General features: G+C 35.4%; 1 protein-coding gene across 2 annotated transcripts in view; it reads right to left on the bottom strand.

Moving 5' to 3' along the window:
* Positions 1-894: 894 nt before the first annotated feature.
* The window catches only part of LOC113439804 (NACHT, LRR and PYD domains-containing protein 1b allele 3-like), a 31,365-nt gene continuing 18,131 nt past the window's right edge, over positions 895-14,128 (bottom strand). Inside the window, exons 12-17 of one of the 2 annotated variants that reach the window (XR_015743616.1) lie at positions 13,869-14,007; positions 12,690-12,743; positions 11,037-11,108; positions 7,481-7,608; positions 4,801-5,073; positions 1,496-3,524 (exon numbers count right to left, since the gene is read on the bottom strand). Coding sequence is in view for 1 of the 2 variants with exons in the window: in XM_026705832.2 (XP_026561617.1) it covers positions 3,505-3,524; positions 4,801-5,073; positions 11,037-11,108; positions 12,690-12,743; positions 13,869-14,007 (558 nt within the window). In the remaining variant the exon portion in view is untranslated. Of the gene's footprint in view, positions 3,525-4,800; positions 5,074-7,480; positions 7,609-11,036; positions 11,109-12,689; positions 12,744-13,868; positions 14,008-14,128 lie in introns of both variants that reach the window. The other variant, XM_026705832.2, reaches the window with a different exon arrangement.

Raw genomic sequence — 14,128 nt, forward strand, 5'->3', positions numbered from 1 at the left:
GGATATATATGTCTATGGAGATTCTCAATCATCCATGTCAAGGTTGTCCCAAAAGTGTTTTTCCAAAAGGCACCTGGAATTTCTTGGAGTTTTCTTTGAAAACATTTCATTTCTCAAGAAGCTTCTTCAGTTCTTACTGACTGGGGGGGATTTTTGTTAAAACTGAACAGCCCTATCTCAACAGAGTGGGAGGGATACACCATTTGTATCCTGTTTACAACACAGTCCTTTCAGAAGTCCTAAGAAAGTTCCACACCCATTTATATTCTGATTCAAGTGACTCCTGATTAAACCCCCAAGTGGCCTTAGCAACTCTCAGAGTGTGATTGACCAACTCGCAGAATGCTAATGACCAAATGATTACAAACAATATAAACCCATTCTCTCCAGTTAGAACTGAAGAAGCTTCTTAGATGATAAGTGACACATTTTCAAAGAAAACACCAAGGAAGTACAACTGTCTTTGGGGCGGGGGGGAAACACCTTGAGGAAAAAGCTATTGGATAGACAGACCAACATATGCTGCAATTAATGCTCCTACAGTAGACATCTTGGGGGCGATTGGGATGCTAAGGCCCATTTAAATTGTAAAGTAGATGTACGAGTATCCTGAAATAGACTGCTTTGTGAAGTGGTAGTTTCTCCTTCACAGGAAGTATTTCAACAGAGAATGGATGACCATTTGTCAGGAAAGTGAACTAGCAAAATTTTATACTGGATAGAGGGTTAGACTAGATGATCTCTCAAATTCCTTGCAACTCTCATATTCTGTTATGGCTGTACAATTATATTTCCAGATCTTTGCAGTATTTCTGCAACAAGAACAGGATGTTTTTCTGACGGAAATGTGAAAGGCTTTATTAATAAAAAGAGTAAAAAACAGTAAGATTAGGATTAAACCTTAAATAATAAAGTACCTTCTTTATTATCACCAATAATAAAACAATGCCTGTCTAGGAAGGAAAACATAGGAAAACTCCATATAAAACCCAATATTGCCCTTGTGATGTAAATATCATAGAAATCACAGCCCATGGTTCTTCTATATTGCAAGTTTTACAGGGATTTACGTCACTAGTTGATTATCCCTGTTTTATTTAAATTTCAGGGGGAACTCTGATAGCTTAGATTTATCTGTTAAATAATCGAGGTAAATTTATACCTGTAAAATTAGCAACATTTTGCTACATTATGTGAAAGCTTTGCCTCCAAATGGTTGCCAATAGTTCTTATTTAGGGGATAGTTTTGTGTTCTTCCTTATATTGATTGTACTTTTATTGGTTGATAACAAAATATAGTTATGTCTGTCTTCAAATAAGCCCCAAAGTACTATAATGAGAAATTCCAAAAAACTTCTCAAGCATCCAGGGAACAAGACAGAAAGAGAAAGTTCATTTTAAGTGAAATAAAACTTTTTTTAGAAACTGCAAAACACAGTTGGCCTAACATCAGCGACAACTTCATTTAGGCTGCTTCAATATAAGTAAGACTATGTACTGGCATGTACATGTATTTATTTTCATGAATTATAAAAGAAATACAAAATACAACCTATTTAAACCAACAAATATAATGGAATTTCTATCACAAAAAACATAACATTTAGAGATCAGTGAATGTATACTACATATCTACAGTTCCAATGCTACATTAAAAAAATATGAGGTATTTTATGGAATTTGATGTCAGTTTTACATGGCAAGACATACTTTTATGATTACAGGATTAATTTTCAGGACCAAAGTTTCATTGAGAGATGGATTTGCTACATTTATTAGGGCTGATGAATTATACCACCAAATGTATCCACTAATACAGGGGAAACTTTTGGAAAAAAAGATACCTAAATAAATAGCAAATATAATTCTACAAAATTATTTGTAAAAATGCAGAGAATCATAGAGTGCACTTTCAAATAAGTTTTAGTCCTCATCTTCACTCAGACATGCCTAGGGTTTCCAACATGATGCTGTGCACCTTGGTCTGGCATTCCTGATTTTTGTTGAAAATGTTAAAACATGACAAAAGCATATTGGCATGATAGCAAATCTTCCATGTTTGTATATTCAAAGTAACCTATTATAGTGCTGTGCAATTATGACCCAAAAATTAAGATTGCTGTATCTAGACTGCAAAAATCAAAGCAACCAGTAGGTATCAGCAAAGAGTTAGTCTTGTCTTTTGTCTCAACTTTACAGCATTTTAATGGTCCCTGAAATTCTGCTTTGGCTACACTAACAATAGTCACTTAAATATTCTTGGCCATGCAGGAAAAGCAAAAAATGGGTGTCGTGGAAATTCCTGATTTAAAAAGAGGTAAATAGTTATAGGGTTATTCCCCATTCTTTTGCCTGAGCATTGTTTTTCTGGATATTTTTTTACATCTTTCATGTTTCAATATCGTTTACAAAAGCAGTGTCATTTAGCCCTCAAACCACATTGCTGGTCATGCCTAAGCCACTTTTCCCTGAAGATCATCAGAGTTCACCTACACCTTGTTTTTTAATTCCTTAGGCAATTTTTTTAGCCTAGGCTTCATTGTCTCCTTGACAAAGGGGTGAATTTCAATTTGGCTATGCATAGCATGGCAGTCACTCTGTTAAGAGTGCACAAGGCACTCACAAAATTACAAAATGAGGAACCAGCTAAAATTGTCAGGAGAAATAATGGGTAAGTATTTCTTGTATTTTGACAATTGGATTTCATCAATGCTTCTTAACACCCACTAAAACAAAACTATCATTTAAAACAGGAATTATTTATGCAAATTTGTATCATTCTATATACAAATCCTCTGAAAATCAGCTTTTCTTCACAGGAATTGTTGAACTGTTTTAATATACTTTTGAATAAAAAAGCAGGGGATTTCTAAACATTGTGCCAGCCCTCTAAATTAAAAACAAGGTCTTGGGGTAACAAATATCATAGAAAAATGTGGGCATGCAACATGGTCTTCAGTTGCATCTTACAGAAGGACAACCATAATATCTTCCAAGAAACAAATATGGTAGCCAGAAAAAAAGTCTGAATGCTACAGTAGAGATAGAATTTAGAATGAGAACATTTGAGGCTACCTGTAAACTTTGAATGCTTCTATTTTGGGGCATGCACAGTTCGAAAGTGCCTTTACAACCCTATGCCAGATTGATATTTTTATATGTGTTGGAGGGGAGGCACACCTCATCCAAACAAAAACTGAAAACATTTTGGGAAAGCACCAGTTCTCCTGGATGTGAAGGAATTGTTGATTGTGCAAATGTCTCTGGGAACCTATGAGTAAAGTGTAGGGGGAAATGCCTTTGCAGAAGTTCATGATTCCACTCACTTGGCTTCCTTCCCAAACCATATTTAATCCTGAGTTTCAACAATTGGTCCATCATTTTCTTTCTTAGTTTTAAAGTGTTTCTAAGTTCCTGCTAAGTACTCAAATTCCTTTTAGGCAGCTGGAAAATTTACAAAAGAATGTTCCCAATATTTCTGTTTGAAGTTGGTTCCATATGAACTCACGTTTGTTGCAAAAAACCTGGAAAAAAGATAAAGCAGTAAAATTAGGTGATACCTGGAATTAAGGTAAATACGATTGTGTATGCGTCAAAAGATTCCCATATGTGGTCTGCTACTTTGAAATCACTGTTGAAATGTGTAGAGTTCTACTACAGGTAGTCCTCATTTAGCAACTGCCTTGTTTAGCAACCATTTGCAGTTATAGCAATTTGACAACCAATCCTGCTCCCTTACAGTTCAGTAAAGCAAAAGAAAGTTGAAGCAAGCTTATAAGTACAATCACAGTTTCACTTAGCTACCAAACTTACGATCCCAACTGTAATTGTTAAGAAAGATCACACACAGATCTACAGAATGAGTTTATTGATCATAACTGGACTTGTGAGATTATTGGACATTTTCAAGACAGAGAAAGCTGTTCTACAACATTCCAGTTATTCAACAGTATAAAAGATGTAGCAAATTATAAATATCAATACCAAATGGAACAGAAGAGCCTTTTATGATACTGGGGTTAAGCAAGGAAGGTGGAAAATTGGTTTGCCTGATTTTAACTTTGAAGCAATCCTAGTTGGGATCAGCTGCAATCAACTGTTCTTCTAAAAAACATTCAGAAACTTCTAATAATTTTGAATATGGTACCAAGCTATATTTCTACCCCAACCACCTATTGCAAGTGCTTCAGGATTTGGATTAGCTTTCTATTTGCTTTCAGTTAAATTCAAACTGCTGGCTTTAAGTCCTACACAGCTTGACACCAAAGTACCTTCAGGATTGTCTTCTCCAGCTGGAATTGAGCTTTGCAACTCATGCATCCCAAGAGAAACTGCTTGGTTCCCCACTATTAAATGGGGAAGGGGAATGTTTCATGGGGGATGAATCCATATTAGGACCTTCCTGGTTAATGATAGCCTCTCCCCACAATAGTGGCCTTTTGGACGATTGTTTTGGAGGTCTACAGTAAGTGAAATGAGGCTGATGTATCAATGTTTTTTTAAAAATATTGAAGGATTTTAGAATGTATTTTTAATTTTTTACTTCAATAATATTTTTGTTTTAAACATCCAAGAGTAGTATGTTTGCAATGGGGAAAAATTAAATAAATGAATTAACAAAGTCTTAAATGTGAATAGTTCTTCATATCAACCTGAAGGAGAAGTTGGGCACTAATATGACATATATCCTGTAAGATCAAATTTCTTATGCTGGGTCCCGATTCTGTATTTATAAGAAATAACAAAAAAAACCTAACCCACAACCCCACAAATGTTTGATTATATAGGATGCAAAAGTACCTTTCAGGAGTTCTAGCAGCTCATGGGATACTTGACCATCAAGACATTTATATAAATTATGGGCTGTTCCATTATTTTGTTCAGAATCTCTCCACTTCCGCAGCATCATACATTTATACATATTAACATCTTCTTCTTTTGCTTCAATCTGTTCGATATCTTGCAAGGTCAACTTCAGACATCCAATACCAATGACTTTCCAGTCTTTACCCATTTTCATTGCAAGAATCATCAGCTGATGATCTGTTAACAAGTGATTACTGTTCGTTCCATCTAAACGCACAAAAGCAGAAATTGGTTATAAGGAGTGATTGCTTTTACTTTGTATATACTAGAGAATCCTGCAGCATGGGGTAAAAATGGCACTATGATTTGTATGGCAGATTGGAAGACATACAAATAAATACCTATGGGGGTACTTCCCATCAACCCTGACAGTAGAAGCGGCTACCATAGTAGCTAGTTAGCTGTGCTCCATGCTGCATCAAGATTGACTGTGATATCTTAGTTGGAAATCTGAGGTCTGCTGTTCTCCTTTCAACTAGCATATTATTTCCCTGAATTGTTCTCTCTCTCTTTTTCTCCCTCCCTCCCTCTTTCCTCTCTCCTCTCTCTCTGTGTGCTAGAATGTAGAATGTTTGCCTTCTCTTTATGGAAAAAAAAAAGCGAAAACATATTCAAAATGGGTAGTTTGAAGGAGCTTTGTTTTCAGGCGTCCAGATCAACAGATGTCATTGAGCTGAAGACTTCCAAGCTTGTCACTCAAGGCCAATCCAAACATTGGCAAGGGCAGGCCAAGCAAAGGAAATACTTGGATGTCCACCAAATTATATATAAATGTCATAGAGACCCTCTATGCACTAATGTCATCTACAAGTAGCTGTAAGATTTAATTCTACTTGCTTGCTTTTGTTTACAGTGCTATTTTCCTAAAGCCAATTCAAGTATGAGTTACAAAAAGAACTTTTCTAAATTTGGGAGGTGCAAAGCCATCAGTGCCCTGGTGTTGGGTTCTTTTTTTTTCTTTTGACAAATCAAAAGTCCAAAATGAATTCATAATTTAGCTTCTAGATCATATATCTCTAATCTAAAACTCCCCAAATGGCTTGATAAAAAGAATATATCTGCTAAAAACTTGCAAATCATATAGACACACAGATCTTCTATCTATTTTGTCCTCTGATTTTATTTATAGATGTCCAACTTAAAAGAATAAATAAAAATTGACAAGTGGTAGGCAGAAGACTGCTTGGCTGGAGTTAATTTATGCAGTTAAAAAAGAGCCTTATTTTGAAATTGTTTGGGAGTGGCCTACCAAAAGAACAAGCCAAATCATCCTAAATAATTCTAGGTTCCCTTTGCAGCTGTTGTTTCTCTTACCCAAGTTTCTATTTGACCACTGGTTACAGTTGAGAAGATCCCTAAATGGATTAAATGATGTCAATTCAAAAAGCCCCTATCAATGACTTGATTCACAGATATTTTTAAACGAGACATATGAATGGTAGACTTTTCTATTTACCACATTTTACTGCCACAGATCATACTAAAGTCATACCCAAAGACTGGGATTTAACCATCATTATTCTTCTTGGGAGGCGGGGGAGATCTGATCAAACTATTAAGAAAATATTCAAAAGCAGATTCTATTAAGAATCTATTGCTGAAATCTCAAGATTAAATTCAGTAAGGCAGGGGTCCCCAACCCCCAGGCCATGGACCACTGCCAGCCTGTAGCCCATTCAGAACCAGACTGCGCAAGCAGCAGGTGAGTATGTTTGTGCACACACTTCCACTTGTGCAGATTGCGTGTACTCAGACTTACATGGAACCATCCCCTCTCCCCCCCCCCCGATCGCCAAGCCAGAAATATGGGGGACCACTGCAGTAATGTAACATTATGGAATGGAATGGAATGGAATGGAATGGAATGGAATGGAAGGGAAGAGAAGAGAAGAGAAGAGAAGAGAAGAGAAGAGAAGAGAAGAGAAGAGAAGAGAAGAGAAGAGAAGAGAAGAGAAGAGAAGAGAAGAGAAGAGAAGAGAAGAGAAGAGAAGAGGTTGAAAGGGACCTTGGGGGTGTTCTAGCCCAACCCCCTGCTTAGGCAGGAAATCCTATACCATTTCATCAAATGTTTTCCAATCTCTCCTTTAAAACTTCCAGTGTTGGAGCATTTACAACTTCTGGAGGCAAGTTATTCCACTGATTAATTGTTTTAATTTTCAGGAAATTTCTCATTAGTTCTAAGTTGCTTCTCTCCTTGTTTAGTTTCCACCCATTACTTCTTGTCCTGCCCTCAGGTGCTTTGGAGAATAGCTTGACTCTCTCTTTTAGTAGATAAGCAAGTGAGCTTCAGAGAAACATGCAATCAGATTTTGGTCCTACCCCACTGAGTAAGGAAAGGAAAGTTAATTTCCAAGACAGTATATTATAGCCTTGATAGATTTCAAGTCATTTCAGCATTTGATTTGTTGTTAAGATATGAGTGAATTTTACTGGGTCAAATTAGTATTGTCAGGCAGCTCCTTTATTAATATATAATTTGTGTTCTGAAACCCATTCCAGTATTAGAGACAAACTGTCAGACAGGATCCATAATAAAAAAACACATTGAGCAAGTTTACTTGTTAGTTCCATAATTATTTAACATCTATATAAATCATTTAATTATATAGCTTGCCTTTTCACAGCAGCATTATCCCCCTGTGAAGTTGCCTGGCAAAAGGACCCTCTTTTTTGCTTTATGCAAATGTTGTTTGTTTTCACAGACATAAATCAGATTAGAAGTCTGGCTGAATATAAACTGCTCTAAAACAAAGATTGTGAAGTATGTCACATGATAGATTAAATACAGATGACACAGTAATAGACGGATAAGGGACAAGTGGAATATCATAAACATAGGAATAATTTTTCATGACCCAAGATTGTAAAGTGTGCAATTGCATATGTAGCAAATAATGCATAATAATAACTGCCTCTCCCAATCTGAGATTTCATCACATAGCCAGCATTCATTTAGTGTTATAACTTTAATGCCCAAGCTTTACTTTACTTTTACTGTTATCAAGTCCAAAGAATCAGCACCACCCATTAAGTTGCACACAGAAAATTTATAAAAACCTACATACAAGACTCTAGTCAACTAAAGTTCAACACTAAATTGTCACTGGATAAGGATCAGCAGAATTCAGGAAAAGTTAAACTTGGACCCTTCGTGGGAATGTAAAGTGTCTAAACTGATAAATCATTTAACTCTGGCCCCCAGCTCTTCTCCCACATAGTATATACATAGTACAAGTACTAACATAGTACTAACATTTGAGAAACTATAAATTATTCCCAATCCTGGAAAAAAATTCTTCAAGCACCCAAATGTAGCTCTTGGTTAGACCAGGTATCTGTGGAGGTTATAACCCAGATTCTGGTGGTTGTTCATAAAATTTTTACCTCTCTTGTTCCTTCAGTTGGGATATTCCCCAAAATTAGCCAGTTGAAGGTCAACGTTTATCAAGATTTGAAGGAATTTCATTAGGAACAGTTTGACTTGATTAATCCTGTTTCAAAATTAATGGCAACAATAACTGAAAACTTTTCTGTTTATTGGTTTCAGTGAAGTCTTAGTCTAACAATCTGTTCAAAGCTGTTTATATGAACTAAAAAAGTTTCACCCGTGCTGGTCATGTTCAGTTTACCCTTTTTTATTCCATTTTTATTTTATATTATCCTTCAATTATATATTATTTTGCTCTGGATGTTTGTCAATGACAGAAATAAAGTACTTTAAAGTCAGTATGAAGCAAATTGTTATTGTTTCTATTTTTCTTCTTTCTTATTATAAGCCACTGTGAAGTAGGCAGCTATAAATTAGTTATAAATTATTATATAACTACAGGAATAAATATGCTTTGTGCCCCAATGCCAGCTTATTACCTTTCAAGTTCTTGACTACTCAGTGCAGTCATTCAGGGACCAAAGTTGTTATCCTAACAATCAATTCAGCTTTAAAATGTAGTTAATTTTATTCCATTTCCTTTAAAGATTTAATGTTTTCTTGGTTGTGCTGGTCCTATGATAGTAATAAAATAAAAATATACAAATCTCTAGCCTTTTCTTGCTCCTTCAAATCATTCTTAACTAATCAGACTAGTCACTGCAGTTTTCTAGGTTTGCAATTGGTTTCTTCCTAGACCTGAGAGTCCAAGGTCACCCAATTGGCTTTCATGCAGTTCAGTTCTCACTGAATGTTGAAAAAAAATATTTCAGAATTGTCCATTTCTTTTCAAAGCAGCAGAATATTGGGAGGGAATTATATAAAGGGGTCCAGGAGAATGCCTGTTCTTCTGCCTGTTTATCCATCAGCAAGATAACTCTCTGAAAATGGATAAAACAAAACTAAATTTCGTGTGCAGAAGAAAACAGCAAAAGTAAGATTTGAGTTCAAAAATGGGCTGAATCACACTGATCCCAATAGATCCCTTTCGCAGAGGAAATTTGTGCAGCACTTTAGACCATGCCATACTAAAAATCTTCCAGAATCTTCCAAGTCACATGACCCAGACAGTACTCACTCTTATTTCTTAAACACAGATATACATAAAAATACACAGGCTCATCACAAGGGAATGCAGAAACTTACATGCCCATATTCAGAGGAAACATATCCGTATACACATGATTAGGCCCAAATACACATACATATAAACATATAGGTATATGGGATTTCCAGAGGAAGAAATGGCAGAATGAAGAAGGCTCTGTGAAAGGCGGTGAAGAACAAAGAGTCACCAGATAAAGAGAGTACAGGATATCATCCCTAATTGTTCCTTTCAAGGAGACCGTATGACAGAAAACTCCAGAAGGTTTTGAGCACTGGGAGACAAGAGAATAGCTATCTTGCTCAAAATGCAGTTGATACCTTTAAAAAGATATTACATTGATGTATTTCCTTTTCTAATCACATTTGAAAATTGCTTATTAATTAACTTTCAGGTATTAGAAACCTTTGGATCAACACATTGGAAAATACCAGATGAGTCTTTTCAATTCTTAATGAAAAAAATTTTAACTTCAAGCTTAGGAACTTTAAAAAAAAATGAAATAAGCAGCAAAGAGCTAGTTAAGACTTTGGTTTTAGAAAGTTATAGAAAGGAACCAAATTAATTTGAAATAATATTTTGGAATTAAATTTTAAGAATCCTATTTGTGAGAAAGTTGACTTGCTTTAAATATAAAAGAGATAAACAATTTTAGAAATTGGACACTAGAGGGAACCAAAGGTTTTAATATAAAGGAGGAGCACATATAAACCTTAACAACTACAGAATGATGCAAAATATTGTAACCAAAATGCTAAAGGATAAGTTTGAACAACAGACTCAGAAATTACAACAACAATCTTAAGAGCAACGTTCGTTTCTATGGATAGATTTCTATCAATAACAGTTGAAAGCTATGCTGGAGGAATATCATCAAGAAGGTATTACCAGAAGAGTCCTGGTCTTATTTATGGAGAAACTTGTTAAGATAAGGGTTGAACATCAATTCCTTATATATATATTTTTCTCTTCACTATATTCTTTCTGTTTTCTATTTTTTTCCTTTGCACTTTTTCTCCTTTCTACTCTTTTTTTCTTTCTTTTTAGTTTTTATTAGTTTTCACTATTGCATTAGAATATTCAATAAAATTATTTTTAAAAACGAAACATGTAGGTAACTGATGCTATTAATTTTTTACTGTTTTTATACTGGGCTTTTGTCATTGTAAGCCACCTGGAGTCATTGAGAGTGAGTTTGGTGGCCATATAAATTTTCTTAAATAAATCAATTGTTTCTCCAGAGAGAAAGAATGGACACACATAAGCACACACAAACATTGCTTGTAACATAGAAGAGAGTAAAGATGCCTTCTGTGGCCACTGTTGGTAAAAGAGCATAAATAATTATCAGTAAGAAGGAAATAACTAATAATATTTTAATTAGAATTCCAGTAAATAAAAGTTGCCTTCACTATAACTCATTTAAAAGTATCAAAGTAACAGAAATCAAAGATCTCCCTCTTGTGGACATTTACAAACACATTACTGTTTCATAAAAATGGACTAAGAATGCTTGCATAGACATTCAAACATTACATTTCTATAGTTCAGATTGTTAATTCCTATTTAAAATGCATCATTTCACAATATGGAAAAACTAAAGGCCACATTTTTTTAAAAAGTAAACAAAATATTTACCTGTGATGTCTGCCATTTTTTGTCGCTTACAACAAAGTTCAAGTTTAGTGGTAGCTTTTCGTTTCCCAGCACCTAAAGCACACAAGACAAAAAAAAAAAACAGGGAATCATAGTGCATCGTCTTTCATGCTTTCTAAACATATGTGTCATCCTAAGACTCTTAAGTGAAACTTTCCTTTCTTCTTAATCTCGTGTACCCTTCCTCCCCCCTGCCCCCCCGCACTATAAACAAACTTCAAAGTAAGTTTTCAAAGCAGTGTTTTCAGGCAATGAGAATTGCAACTAAAGGGACTGAAAGTCAGCCAATATCTAAAGAAATGTCAAGTGCAGGAACACTACCAAAGCTAGGAATGTGGTGCGCTGAGTGATGGTAAACTTCAATCAGCAGCAGTCCAGTTAGCATGTCGGCATCAAAATCCATGCATGTATCTGGCTATAGACAGAGAGTGCTCTCAGGTTTAAAAGCATAGAAACATCAGGGTTCAGGGGAAGATATTTTGGGTACAATGGTCTATTTGTTGTGGGTTGTTCCTTTTAAATAGGGTGTGTCATCCTTACAGTTGATGGGTATTGTTGTTCTGACCAAGGCTTCCCGAGACATTAACAAACACACGTTAGTCCCCAAACCCTTTTATTTTATTTCAACGGCTGTGATTTATAGTCATTCACAGCCAGTAATGAGTCTCAAACAGTTTTTAAATAGTCCCACAGCTGTCTGCCAAAGTCCTTTGGGACAAGTCTGATAAGCATGCACCTTTATCTTTCTTGAAATGCTGCCAATGACTAAATTGCCAATTAGTTGTACAAGACCAAAAGGAGCACAAATTCAACACAAAACTCCAGGTTTCAAACCAATCAGTATGAATAAAGTCGGTTCCTGCAAAGGTTCATGTCCCTTTGCTCCTCCTTTATGTCTTATGGGAGGGCCAATCATCTCCAAGCCTTACTCCCAAGTTGCCCCTTTTGTCTTATTTGCTCTTGCCAGCTCTATACATGCACGCACTGGTAACAGGTTCCCCGTTCCTCTGCCTCGCTGCTGTCAGATTCTGGAGGCTCCGGAGTCAGCACATAACTCCCAAATGGCCCTGGCCCCATCTCTGTATCAGACACATAGGCCTTGTCCAAGTCTTGTCCAGACTCCCAGACTGGCCCATGTTCCTCCCCACTGTCCGACTCTGCTACCAGCTCTGCAGGCTGCTGGCAGACTACAATTGTATATATATATAAAGGCCTCTGCCTTTGAACAGTGTTGGAACAATACTATAAAAAAGATATTTCTTTATAAAAATTAGTGTTGGATTATGTTTTAACCCCCAATATACTTTTCCATCCAATTTTAACTGGTGATCACCATCTTTTCCCATAAACCTTCATACTGTGCCTTAATTATTTCATTTGACTGCCTCCTACACCTTTAATAAAACATTAAGGGGGGCGCAGACAGTAAGTGGATTATATTTTGTCTTAGTTAGAACACAAGGTTAGCAAAGGCATTATTACGTTGGGATTCAGCAGTAATAGATGGCCACAGTTTTTCCAGATGTGTATAGTTGGAAAGATAAATGAATGCTCCCGTTGAAAAGTCACAGAAAAATGAATGTAAATATATGCTGTACAAAACAGATTTTAAGCAGATCTGTTTCAAAAACTTACAGTTCAGAGATTTCTCCTGCTCATTATTGTTCTGGTTATGTAGAGTCCAATCAGCTATCCAATGCAAAAAAACAAAAGCAAAATTAAAGCATGTGGTAAAGAATTTTGCAATATTAATTAAAGGATGACATAATTAAAGAATGATATAAACAATATAGGTCAAACTGACAACTTTATTTTATAGCTTTTAAAAATATATGGGCCAAATCTTTGAAGAATTTCATAAAGCAGAAATTAATCAAGCAAATACATATAAAAGTTGAGTTTCCTACTACTCACAAATGCCTAGTTAAAACAGAAAGATCTAGGGTCAACTGCCCTGTATCTGATAGGAAAGGAAAAGGCCAAAATACATCATGTTTCTTATGTCCTAAAAATACATTACAGTTTCCTTCAACCATTGTGGAAAAGAAGAAATTCAGGGTAACTTTGCTACAGTACCTACAATATCAAGGATGCCAGAAAATTTTGATAAATGCAATAAACCGGAGCAAAGGAAAGAAGAGGGTCCTTTTTTCATCTTGCACTAACTTTTTAGAGTTATAAGCAAGATCATAAGAAAATCAATTTGCTTGAGTTGGAAAACTGGAAGGGAACTGGAAAAGAAACAGAAGGGACTGTTTTCTGTGGAAGGAAAAAAAACTGCTTGATTTTCTCTTCTTCCCCTCCTTCAATAAAACTCAAGCAAATGAGTTTTGTGGCTTTCATTGCTGATTTTTCTGTATATTCCAAAGAATCTTATCTAAAATTAGAAAGAAAATACATTCAAATAAATATGTGTTTGTATTTGCAATTTCTACAGAGCCACAGACATATTAAAATAATCCTTAAGATCAAAACATAGCACTGCAAACACATAAGACTGTAGATCTAGCATAATACAGACACGTATTGTTGCCTTAATTTTCCTTCACCTGGTGGTTACATAAAATCCCCCAACTAGTTTTTCATATGAAAAACTAATGATATTTATGTTCATTCTGTAGATTTTTTTGGGTAGGAGCTTTAGAATTAGAAGCTAATTTCATTTAGAAAAATAAATCAAACCCAAAAGAACATAAAATGCACAAACTTTCACTGTTGGCAAATTTGTTAATTTCAATTTATTATTAAATGTTTAATAAAAATAATTTCTAGATTCATGCATCATGCACTGGATTCTGCTCAATATATGCTTACATTCTCTGAGCTTTGCCTTCCACACAACTTCTTCAGATTCCAAATCCACCAAAGATAGCATAAGTTCCATTGGCTGTTCTAAATATACCTCAAAGAAAGGCTTCTCTGCCAGTGTGGAGTCATCTCCAAACTGAATTTCCTAGAAAAAGGAATATTAAAAAATCTGCTTACCGTGACAAAATACGTTTCCTTAAGGTACTCTTCGTTATGAACAGGGGTGGGATTCTACCAGTTCGCACATATTCGCTAGAACCGGTTGT

Source organism: Pseudonaja textilis, chromosome 4, assembly GCF_049901715.1.
Source record: "Pseudonaja textilis isolate UNSWEBS1 chromosome 4, rPseTex1.2, whole genome shotgun sequence".
NCBI classification, from domain to species: domain Eukaryota; kingdom Metazoa; phylum Chordata; class Lepidosauria; order Squamata; family Elapidae; genus Pseudonaja; species Pseudonaja textilis.